Below are 12,983 nucleotides of genomic sequence, written 5' to 3'. Positions count from 1 at the left end.
TATTGAAGTCTTGGCTTCTTTTTGCTTTCCTGTGGAAGAAATCAAGTGTGTATGTGCCTGCAAAACTTATAAAGTTATTTTAATATTGTAATGAAGTGTAAATATTGTGCTATTAATCACAGCAACATGACAGAAGACACATGACAAAAATACGTTACTCTACAACTCTTTTTACCTGTAAGATTTTAATTTATTTCATAATATTTATATGTAAATATACAAAAAGTTTTCTAGCTTAACATTATTTAGATACAAATTAAAAAAACCCCTAGTTTCACACCTTATAAAACATATATGGTCCTGGTTTTCTGATTAATATTTTTGTGTTGACTATTTACTGACTATAACCATGTGGTAGGAATTTCAGTATTCGCAACTGTTTAATAATTACTATATTTTTTAAACCTAAAAAGGCGACACCACTCACACAGATCTGGAAATGTATGTGCAAATAGATCTGTATACATACAAATCAGATTTTGCATAGAAATAAAAATCCCTACTTTTTTTCTTTCTTATATTCAGATAATAGTTTAGGTAAATAATAACAATGTAAAAGTGTCTAATACCAATACACGATGGCAGAGGATAGTCCCATGCCCTTCTTTCCCCAGTCATACACTTCAGAAGGCTACTTCCATGGAGCGTGTAACCTGGATTGCATCCATAAATTATAGTGCTTCCAGCAAAATGCCCTTGGTCACTGATCTTATATCCAAACTGTGGCACACCAGGGTCCTCACAGTGTGAAAGCTCAAAACCTGTGGTAGGAATGAAAAGTAGTTACAAAATCAAACACAAAGATAAATTAAAGATTTTCTGTTTTCCAATGGAAATCAACATTTCAGACTTCATGCAACAACATACTTAAGATTTCTTCTCTGTTTTTAAAAAATCTAAATAGGATTACTCTCTATAACCCTCACTTAGAGCTTGAAAACCAAACTGTCATAACATCATTTTGTTCAGTTAAAGACTTGAGAAGGAAATTAATCACCATTTTCAATCAGTTCTAAAATGATATGATAAACTATAAAATGGCAGTTCAAGTGACTGCCCATTTACTTTGATACAATCTAGTTTGTGAATAGACATTTAAAAGCTCATAAACAAAATAGCCCAGCAGATTTTTTTTGTCATTATTGTGCACAGTGACACCAATGGCACAAAAGCATCTATGGCACAGAAGAAATATTGTTATATTAGTCAATTCCTATCCTAATGCTTAGATGAGTAGTTTGTAAATTTAAAAACTACATGCAAGAAGCAATGATAATGATGATACAGAGCATTCAAGCTAAAGAATTCGGACATTTTTGAGAATTAGATGTGAAGCAAGATGGAAACATGATGACTTATGCATTATAAAGAAACAGGGAAGTATATTAACATTTGTGGAAACATAAACTGTAATTTGGGAAAAAGGCTTTCTGTTCCAAGTAAGGCTTCCTCTTATTAAGTGAGAAGCAGTTTGAAACCTCACTATGTTCAAAACCAAATGTATTTTGTCAATATCATGCAGCTCAAACTCTGTAGGAAAAAAGGCACTGTATGTCACCCTGATATTCCTACAGGTAGGTGACATGGGAACAAATGAAGGGTTTTTCATATCTGCATTTTTCAGTTAAGTAATTTACATAGTATTTGTCCATCTGGTCAACAGTTGGTAACCTCTCATAATCTCTCCTCAGGTACTGAATGATTACTATTGATTGACTGAAAAAATGCTCATTGTTTTATTTTACAGACAAAATGCTTTGGGTTGGACAAGAAAAAACAAGTAGGTCAAGGGCTGTATTTTCCCAGTTCTTCTTTTAGCTCATTTAATGTCTCACTGAAAATGGCTTACCTCCTGAAGAGCCCAAACAACCTTAGAGCTGAATTTTTCTTATTTGTAGCTAAGCTATTGTTTCCCAGCCCAGACTGAAATGCAGAAGCTCTAAAAGCAGCTGAGTCCCAAACAAAAAAACTTTTTTTGATATTGTCAGTCTGTATACTTATTGACTAGTTAGAATTTCCTGTCTTCTAAGAAAATACTTGATCACACTATGTTAAAAGAAAAAATGTACCTTGATCCCTGAGATGTCCTTATCTCTGGAGAGCTTGCTTACAGACACAGCACCAAAGTAATATTTTTAACGGACCACTTGCATCTTGAGGGTGAACATGTAACTCCATTGCCTAAGCATAGGTACTAGCAGTGTTTTTGCTGCCCTAAGTGTATTTCATCTACAAAGTGCGGGCAGTTCTGGCAATAGGACCAAAGGGAAAACTGTATCCTTCTGGAGAAGCACCTTGTAACTAGGAGCACAACGAAGGCGATCTAGAATGGCAATAGCTGGCTATTTTAGGCACCTGAAAGAGCATGAATGCTCACAATGTGACCCTGAAGACAGACTGTTTTGTTACAGCTCTTAGGGATTTTGTTTACTGCTTAAAAGCACAAGCGTAAGCCCACGCTACTTTTGGAAGGTTTCATTGTCTACATTTATGCCAATCAAATATTAGCTGTTTCCAAAAACATGAAAGGACTAATGGGTGATGAGCAGCAGCACAAAGTCTAGTTGGAGGCCAGTAACTAGTGATGTGCCCTACAGGTTAACGCTAGATCCAGTCTTGTTCAATAAGTTAATTAATGATCTGGATGATGGGGCAGTGTATACTCTCACAAAGTTTGCTGATAACACCAAACTGGGAGGAGTGGCTGGTACACCAGAAGGTCATGCTGCCATGCAAAGACACCTCAACAGGCTGGAGAAATGGGCTAACTTGAACATCAGGAATTTCAACAAGGAGAAGTGCAAAACCCTGCACCTGGGGAGGAACAACTCCATCACCAGAACATGCCGGGGGCTAACCAGCTGGAAAGCAGCTGTGTAGGAAAGGACCTCAGGGTCCAACTTGGACCACATAGCAAAACCAGCACACCCTCTACCCTGAGCACTGTCAAGGCCACATCCACGCCACCACTGGAGTAAGGTGTACAATTCTGGTCTCCCCAGTACAAGAGACAGGTGGAATTAAAGAGCAGAGCCCTGTGAAGGGCCACTAATATGAGTAAGGGAGGGTAGCATCTTTCCTGTGGGTAAAGACTGAGAGAGCTGGAACTGTTCAGCCTAGAAAAGAGAATGCTCAGGGGGATCTCATCAATGCATATATATCTGAAGAGAAAGTATAAAGGAGATGTAGTACACTGAGTCTGGCTAGGATGGTGTCAATTATCACCATAGCAGCCCATACAGTGCTGTGTTTTAAATTGATTAAACCTATGTTGATAACACACCAGTGTTTCTGCAGTTGTTGAGCACTACTTGCACAGCATAGAGTCCTTCTCTGTTTCTCACTCTGTCCCTGAAGCAAGTACGCTGGAGGTAGGGAAAAGGCTGGAAGGGGACACAGCTGGGAAAGCTCACCCCAACAGACCAAAGCAATATTCCATATAATGTCATGCTGAACAACAAAACTAAGGAATAGTCTTTCCAAAGGGGACATTGCTCAGAAACTGGCTGGGCACTGGTCTGCTTGTGGGACGTGATGAGTGACAGCCTTCGCATTGCTTGGTTTTTCTTTTTCTCTTTCCTTCTTGTCTTTATTTTGACCCATGAGTTTTTCTCACTTTTTCTCTTCCAGTTCTTCAAATATCTACAACAGGAGATTCAACACTGCTCAGGCTAATAGCTATTTGGGCTAGGAAAGAGTATTGTACAAGAGTGTTTCTCTCAAAAGACAGGAAATGTTAATAATAAGGTTCAAGTGCTGGGCTTGGACGTACCTATATAAAGAAAAATGAAATACCTTGACACTTGCATAGTAACACATCACTGGAAGACCTATCTTTAATCACAGGGTACAGGCCTAAGCTTTCACAGGCTATTACATGCTATAATTACGCAACTTTCACCTGAAAAATAATTGCATACTCCTGTAATATCTTGAAGTATTTGCTTTTCATTCTGTTAGAATTATATTGGTTTTATTAGAATTAGCTTTAAAAATATGATGGAATTCTTTTGAAACATAAGAACATTTTTTGAACAGGTGAAAATTAATTATTTAAGCACAGGCAGAAAAAAGAGATTTTGACAGCTGCATTGCAGAATTACCCTATAATACTGTTCTAAAATCTAAATACTGTTCTACTGCTTGCTAAAAGTTCAGGTTTATATAATAATTCAGCGACAATGAAATAATTATACACTAAAGAAGCCATATACACTACGTGTCAATAGACATATGTAACATTCACATACATTTTCATAAATTGCCATTGGATAAAATAGATGTACATAACTGTTTCAGGTATAACCTGTAAGTTAGATGTGAAAAGAGTTTTCCTCTTCTAATCTTTATAATTTAATTGTATCAGTTTATAGATAGTGTGGGTTTTTTGTTTGTTTTTTTTTTGTTTGTTTGTTTTTTGTGGTTTTTGTTTGTTTGTTTGTTTGTTTTTTGTTTTTTGTTTTTTTTTTGTTAGGAGTCTTTCTTTATCATTTTGATTCCAAATTGGATTTTTCTGAACAATAAACAAAATGCAGAAATTGCTAGTCTAATGCAAAGTTAGTATCAGAGATGAGTCTTAAGATGGAGAATGCCTTTTACTTATGAATTATCTTTATGAAACAATGGGGTTTGGTTACACATTTAAAATAACTCACATGCTTAGATATTTCTAGATACTAATACAGTTAACTGAACATCATCTTATTTTTTCTTATACTTGTCAAGAATGAAAAATCTTCAAAATAACTCTCTAGAAAAAAAGGACAGTGGTTTAGGTATCAAACTATGTAAAGTACTGTCAAAACAAGGTTTCAGTATGCTGCATGGTTTGGGTTTTTTGAGGTCAAATTATGAAACTATTATTTTGATGAGTGATGAGAGATTTGTTGATGATTTTTAAAGTATTTGTGTTTTGACTGCATTTTTATCTTATAAGTAAAGAATTTTGATTCCTTTAAAATCATAAATCTATTACTACTGTTTTCTCAAATACTTACTGGTATATACAAGTTGAAAACCTTCATCGGTGCCCTCCATGTCTGAGTTAAATTCCAACCACAAATGATTTGAAGTACTACTTAGTGTCAGGCCTCTTAACGATGCCCCAGTATATGCACCCAACAGGTGAGCAGTGTTGTCTTTGCCATCATATATCTGAAAAAAAAAAAAAAAAAAGAGTGAGTTTTACAGTTATGGAAAAGAAAAGAAAAAAGAGATTTACAAAACAATTCCGTACATCTCCATTTAGAGGGAGGACATCTCTACCAAAGCAGATCCATTGCTAGTCAACCCAAAGTACTATTTTGATATGTTGTTTGCTCTCTTGAGTAAAGTTGAGTTAATTGTGGTGTTTTTTCAAATGCACAGTTTGAAACATGTCAGTTCCTTTTTTGCATAACAACAGAAGTGGGCAGAGGCGCCATATCATCTCAGTGTTTTTAATCTGTGTTTTCTCTTTCACTGCTGGCATTATAATGCTGGTCACAGCCCAACAGCAAACACCTGCTTTGTGTAGTTGTGTCTGCCTGAAGTCACTGAGGTGGCATAACAGAAAAGCTCCCCAACTTTGCCTTGTCAAACAAACTTCTAAAAATTTTTTCTATGTAAAGAGAGGTTCAACTATAACTATAAAGTAAAAGGAGACTAGGAAATAAAATAAATAGAATAACTGGTTCTATAAGTTGAAAGAGTAATGTAATCTATATGTAAATTGGAATACAGCACTTTTATTACTCTTTCTTCAAGAGTTGTTCTTTTCTGTATTTTAAATGAAAACTTCTATCAAACTACTAAATATATAAAGCCATATTTTTGTAATTCTCAGCAAATTTCCTGACAAGTTTGGTTGCTTCAAAACATCACAGGTTGTTGCACTTCTATCATTTCTAAAAATAGTTAAAATATAAGTTAACAATACCTGCTAGCCCAACCACTATGTCCTGTAGGATTTATTCAGTGATATCTATAATCACTAAAACTATAATAAATGGGCTTTAGGAAAAATTTCACTCGCAAATCAGTAAATTGACCTCTGAATAACTTTGAAATTGCAATAGCAAAATTCTAATACCTTATTAAATAAATAGGGAAGTGTCCAGTTCTAAATAAAATCTAATTGTATTAAATTGAAATGTAACCAAAGCTTGCATTTATAAACAGACACCTATATCACAATGAAATCAAAACAAATCCACCAGCAGTAGTAATAAGGCGACAAAGTGGATGTGAAATATTATGACGTCTGTTCCCCATCTGTTAGACTGGCTTGTCTTTTGCATATATCCACATGTCTCTAATAACAATACAGATTTTATATTTAATGGTATGCTGAAATAAAACAAATAAACCATTTCTAGCCACTTCTAAATAAATAATTGTGCAGCGGTTAAAAAAGCACAGGAAAATGAGTTGGCATTATTCCTGGTTTTCTACTGAAACAAGTAAATAAACTCCAAACAAACTACATATTTAAATGTCAATGTCCTTACACAGAATAAAAATAGGAAATTAAAGAAAGAAAAATGTGCAATTAATGCTCATAAACTAAAAAGTCATTGTAAAGTGCATATAATAATATTAAAAGGATGTCTTAATTTTAAACTTTTTAAAAATTATGCTAAGCTCAATAATCAAGCCAGAAGAAAAACAAACAAACCAACCAATCAAACAAACAAAAGCAAAACAAACAAACAAACAAAATCACAAACAAACAAAAACAAAACCCAGAACACCAGATCTGAGATGGACTTAGTACTCTTTCAGTAACTGAAAGAGAAAGGTCCATTCCGGGAGAAATATTGCTATCCTACAGAAATATTTACACTATGACAGACTTAAAGAAAACCCATCTTGTATTTGATGCTCTTTTTCTTAATCTCTGCAAGCTCCTTATAGCACACAGGGATTCAGGATTGATTTTATTTTTCCAACACTACATAAGAGTAATAATTTCCTGCTATGTGTGTATCACTAGTAATTAATCAAAGAAAGCTATTAAGTTATACTAACTATTCTCAATGCTTCGTCAGAAATTGCCAGAAACCACTTCATGATGCAAATTTCTCCACACATACTTTATCTCCAATTCTGTTACCTATGTTACCGTATTAAACTTTTCACGTGGGCACACTGACAGGTCTCCAGAGTTGTTGCTAGTTCTCCTTTGGGGTAACTCACTGTCCCACTGTAAAACACCTCTAAGTCTGCATCATTGCTATGAAGGAAGAAATGTTAAGTACCTAACACTCCTGAAAGTCTTTTATTTTTGACTAGGAGAACTGCATTTGGGTGAGGGAGGGATGTGATTCATTTGAACATTAAATTGAAATATCTTTTTTTCCTTTGGTTGTATATTCGAGGTAACATATATCCCTCTTCTTGCGACAGTGAAGTGTCATTTAGAACAACAAATGCATACATATTTTATAGCATAATTCACAATTTAAGTCACATTGTCTTTTTTTGTTCTTCATTCAAGTTAAGGGGCACTAAATAGAAATTTCTAGGTGTAATTTAAATGACACAGTTACTAATTCTATTCCATATCTGTATTTTGTTTGTTTGGTTGGTTTGTTTTGTTAATGTATTTAAGTTGCAAAGGAAGTGGTGACAGCCTACATTCTCCTGTGAGATTTGCAGAACCAGCATTTTTTTTCAAACCTTCCTAAAACAGGTGGGAGGTTTGCTAAAGATTTTCAACATGTTACGAATTCGGCTTCCAAATTTGATCCAGAGGATGAGATTGTCTGTGACTTTCGTTAGGACTATGTTACTTTTAAGATAGGAATATTATTTCTTATAGCCAGTACATTTGGATTTATGTCACTTGGGTGCTAAATGTATGGCCAAGAAAAATCATTATGAAAAGATTATTAGGTTGGTTGATTTTCCTTGAAGTCAGTCTGTAAAATTAATGCAAAGATAATTGGTTCATGACAGTAGAATGTCTGAATATGCTGGTGGAAAATTATTTGGAAAACAGAGGTCCACCTTCATCAGCTGTTTAAAGGATTGATCTGTTAGATGATTAAATGATTAATTCATAAAGATCAGCAAAAGAATTAGTGTTCTTCATACCACAATGATATTTTGAAATGCTATAGGGAAGGATGCCAATAGTGATGCTAATAGAGAATATTGTTTACATAAATGTGATTTAAACAGGTAGATGTAATGTGTAATTTTGGGAGGAGGGGTTATGTTTGTATTTACAGCTAGAGAATAATTAAAACTTCCTAAGCTTTTGAGAGTCTCCATTATTAACGAATTTTAAATGGAAATTAATGGCATTTTTTCTGTTAACTTCTTTAACTTTGTAAAATTTTAACAAGGGAATAATGTGAAGTGAATGTATTGGATTTGTGCATTTGCCATTGAAAAATAAAAGACATATGGATATGAAGATCTGTGCCTTTTTAAAGAGAAAAAATAACATAAAATCAAGATTGTTGAGCTGAGGCTGTCAACACCCTGTCAAATATATCATTTATATCTCATGCAAATAGAAGCATTAATATAAAGACAGAAAAGTGCCCATATGTTTGCTTTTTTTTTTTTTTTTTTGTCCCTTACACACGTATTTTCAAGACAATATTATTAAAAGAATTATGATAACAAGTGTGGAGATTCCTTAGAAACAAATTGGTAAAAAGCCCCAAACATTACCCTCCTTTGGAGTCTTTGCACAAAACCTCTAAAAAACTGTATCCTGCACACATTTCAAAGATGGCCCACAGCTAAGGCAGCAAAAAAATGAAGTAAAACTGAATCCCCTGAGCCAAGCACAGGGAAGAGGACCCTTAATGCCAGTTCTATTTGGTTTACTGACACACCGTTACCTGCCTGTTGCCACACTGAGTGTTTTAATAGAAAGCAAAACATAGTTTCATTACACTATCAAAAATAGTTCTTAAAGCTATTTTTTTCCACATAGGTGCAATTTCATCTGCCATATCAGGTCTCACTCTACATACTGCCAAGCACATAACCTACTACAAAAGGAAAAAAAAAAAAAAAACAAACTAAACACAAACAGCTGATGTTCTCTTTTCATTTCAGTCCTTTTCATACTTGGTATTCGTATCTCCTTTGGTTTACGTTCACTTATAGAATCTGCCTGTTTTTTAAGTGGGGGTTTAATATGAATAAATCAATAATTATTAATAATTAAAAATAAAATCAGTAACAATTATTATTAATAAAATAATATTAATTAATTGAGTCAGCTGATCGGAGCCAGCGCAGCGAGAGCCAGAGCCGGCGGGGTTCAGTCGACTACGAGGTTTAGCCGAGATTAGAAAGCCCAGAGGGAAACGTACAGGGACAGCGTGACTCCCGGCGACCCTGATCCCCCCAAAGCCCCGGTAGCCATTGCGAGAGAGCGGCTGACGTGGTGGGGGGCGTTCCCACGGTGACGGCGACCACACCTCCTCCCCTTGCCTTGAAAAAACCTTTGGGAGGGGAGCGACTAGTCGCTGCCCACCAGGTGCAGAGAGGAGCAACTAGCTAGCGCAGCGGGTGTGGCAGCTAGCGCAGCGGGGTGCAGAGAGCACTTGTTGTTTGTCATTCCCACCGACTTAATGCCGGCGTCCCAGACCGCTGATGACCATGGTCTCCTCCAGAAGGAGAGCATGTCTCAAAAAGACTGTGGCAACGCAGACTGAGGTTCTGTCCCTAACGGTGGCTGTTCAGGTCTCCGGCTGCAAGGAGTGCCAGAGCCTGCTGCTGCCAGGGGAGGGAGGCCAGCACTCTACTTGTGTGAGGTGTGAGCAGGTGCAAGATCTGCTCGACATGGTTGTGAAGCTTAAGGAGGAGGTTGAGACGCTGAGGTCCATCAGGGAATGCGAAAGGGAGATTGACTGGTGGAGTAACACCCTTACGTGCCAGTAGGAAAGGCCCCAGGGAGGTACCCCCGAAAAGGAGATGGACTTCCTGCCCTCCCGGACAGAGGCGGAGGTCCTGAGACAGCCCCACCCTTGTCGCTGTCGGGCAGAGGTAAATGACCTAAAAGAAGTTGAGGGTTGGAAGCTTATTCCACTTCGGCATCACGGGCAGCCCCCCTCCTTGCCTGATTTGCCTCCCCAGGTGCCCCTCCGTAATAGGTTTGAGGCCCTGGATCTTGAAGAAGAGGTAGGTGAGGAGGTGGTGCCAAGCCTGCCTACAAGATCACATAGGAAGAGGCGGTTGACTACACAACTGAAGACTGCCTCTGATAAGAAAGAAAGAAGGGTGATTGTAATAGGAAATTCCGTTCTGAAAGGAACAGAGGGCCCAATATGCAGGGTTGACCCTCATCTTAGGGAAGTCTGTAGTCTACCTGGAGCCTGGATCAAGGATATTGCTAGAGAGCTCCCCAGACTGGTGCACCCGACAGACCACTACCCGCTGCTGGTCTTCCAGACAGATGGGGAGGAAGTTGCTTCCCGTAGTCTGAGGGGAATGAAGAATGACTTCAAGGTCTTAGGAAGGATGGTGAAAGATTCAGGGGCTCAAGTGATCTTCTCTTCACTCCTTCCCTCTTCAAGTGACGATGTGGGGTGGAATGGGAAAATTCAATCTCTAAATGGTTGGCTCCAAGACTGGTGCTACAGGCAGGGCTTTGGTTTTTTTTGATAATGACTGGTTTTATAAGACTCCAGTCCAGACAGTGTTATGCAGGAAAGGCTTGTCTCGCAGAGGCAAAAGGATGCTGGGGCAGGAATTAGCTGGGCTCATTTGGAGAGCTTCAAACTAGGCTCGAAGGGGGATGGGGTTGTAGTTGGGCTTGCCCCAGTGGGGCAGCATTCTAAAACAGATGAGGACCGGGTGGCCTCCTGTGCCCCTAGGGAGAAATTGGTGTGCTCTGCTGGCTCCCTGAAATGCCTGCACACCAATGCGCGCAGCATGGGGAATAAGCAGGAGGAGTTAGAATCCTATGTTCGGTCGGGAGATTATGATCTGGTGGCAATTACAGAAACGTGGTGGGACAGTTCACATGACTGGAATGTGGTCATGGATGGCTACGCCCTTTTCAGGAAAGACAGGCCAGCCAGGCGTGGTGGTGGAGTTGCTCTCTATGTGAGAGAGCAACTGCAATGTACTAAATTCTGCCCAGGAGCGGATGAGGAACGAGTTGAGAGTGCATGGGTCAGGATCAAGGGGCAGGCTGGCAGGGGTGATACTGTTGTAGGTGTCTATTACAGGCCACCAGATCAGACTGAGGAAGTTGATGAGGCCTTCTATGCGCAGCTGAGAGTGGCCTCACAGTCACAGGCCCTGGTTGTTGTGGGTGATTTTAACTTCCCTGATGTTTGCTGGGAGGACCATTCAGCCAGCCAGCCACAGTCCAGGAGGTTCCTCCAGTGCATTGATGATAACTTCCTCATGCAGATGGTGGAGGAGCCGACCAGGAGAGGTACACTGCTGGATCTCATCCTCACTAACAAAGAGGGTCTGGTCGAAGCAGTAAAGGTCGAGGGCTGCCTGGGTTGCAGTGACCACGAGATGGTGGAGTTCAGCATCTCGTGTGGCAGGAACAGAATAGCAAGTAGAATAGCAACCCTGGACTTTGGCAGGGCTAATTTCGGCCTTTTCAAGCAATTGCTGGGGGAAATCCCATGGGCAAGACTGCTTGAAGGAAAAGGGGCCCAAGAGAGCTGGATTGCATTCAGAGATTGCTTCTTCCATGCTCAGGATCAGAGCATCCCCACACGTAGGAAGTCGAGGAAGGGAGCCAGAAGGCCTGCGTGGTTGAATAGGGATCTGTTGGGTATGCTCAAGCAGAAGAGGCGAGTTTACAGGTCATGGAAGCAGGGCCTGGCCACTTGGGAGGAATATAAGGCTGCTGTTAGAGGATGCAGGAGGGCAGCTAGGGTAGCCAAGGCCTCCTTAGAATTACAGCTGGCGAGAGGGGTCAAGGACAGCAAGAAGAACTTTTTCAAATACATAGCAGATAAAACTAATACCAGAGGCAATGTAGGCCCACTGATGAATGAGGTGGGTGCCCTGGTGGCAGAAGACACAGAGAAGGCAGAATTGCTGAATGCCTTCTTTGTCTCTATCTACTCCGCTGGAGGCTGTCCTGGGGAACCCTGTACCCCTGAGACCCCGGATGAAGCCAGGTTAATGGAGGAGTTTGCTTTAGTCGATGAGGACTGGGTTAGGGAACAATTAAATAGTCTGGACATCCATAAATCCATGGGTCCAGATGGAATGCATCCGCGGGTGCTGAGGGAGCTGGCTGAAGTCATTGCTAGACCGCTATCCATCATTTTTGCCAAGTCTTGGGAAACGGGAGAGGTGCCCGAGGATTGGAGGAAAGCAAATGTCACTCCAGTCTTTAAAAAGGGCAAGAAGGAGGACCCGGGTAATTATAGACCGGTCAGCCTCACCTCTGTCCCTGGGAAAGTAATGGAACAGCTTATCCTTGGTGCCATCTCAAGGCACATCAGGGATAAGAGGGTCATTAGGGGCAGTCAGCATGGCTTTACCAAGGGTAAGTCATGCTTGATCAACCTCATAGCCTTTTATGAGAATGTAACAAGGTGGATGGATGATGGCAGAGCGGTGGATGTGGTCTACCTTGACTTCAGTAAAGCCTTTGACACAGTCCCTCACAGCATCCTCACAGCTAAATTGAGGAGGTGTGGTCTAGACAATAGAGTAGTGAGGTGGGTTGCAAACTGGCTTAAAGAGAGAAGCCAGAGAGTGGTGGTCAATGGTGCGGAGTCCAGTTGGAGGCCAGTATCTAGTGGAGTGCCTCAGGGGTCAGTACTGGGGCCAAAATTATTCAATATATTCATTAATGATTTAGACGAGGGAATTGAGTGTACCATCAGCAAGTTTGCTGATGACACTAAGGTGGGAGGAGTGGCTGACACGCCAGAAGGCTGTGCTGCCATCCAGCAGGACCTGGACAGGCTGGAGAGTTGGGTGGGGGATAACCTGATGGAATTTAACAAGGGAAAGTGTAGAGTCCTGCATCTGGGCAGGAACAATCCCAAGTT

General features: G+C 39.7%; 1 protein-coding gene across 5 annotated transcripts in view; it reads right to left on the bottom strand.

Annotated features, from left to right (window-relative positions):
• Positions 1-12,983, bottom strand: part of CSMD3 (CUB and Sushi multiple domains 3) — a 637,009-nt gene that overhangs the window by 201,774 nt on the left and 422,252 nt on the right. For all 5 annotated transcript variants that reach the window (XM_065830155.2, XM_071803847.1, XM_071803848.1 and 2 more), the window contains 2 exons: positions 4,998-5,154; positions 570-761 (listed from right to left, as the gene is read on the bottom strand). In XM_065830155.2, coding sequence (XP_065686227.1) covers positions 570-761; positions 4,998-5,154 — 349 coding nt within the window. The remainder of the gene's footprint in view (positions 1-569; positions 762-4,997; positions 5,155-12,983) is intronic.

This window comes from Patagioenas fasciata, chromosome 2, assembly GCF_037038585.1.
Source record: "Patagioenas fasciata isolate bPatFas1 chromosome 2, bPatFas1.hap1, whole genome shotgun sequence".
Classification (NCBI taxonomy): Eukaryota; Metazoa; Chordata; class Aves; order Columbiformes; family Columbidae; genus Patagioenas; species Patagioenas fasciata.
This window is presented reverse-complemented; position numbering and strand designations above follow the sequence as displayed.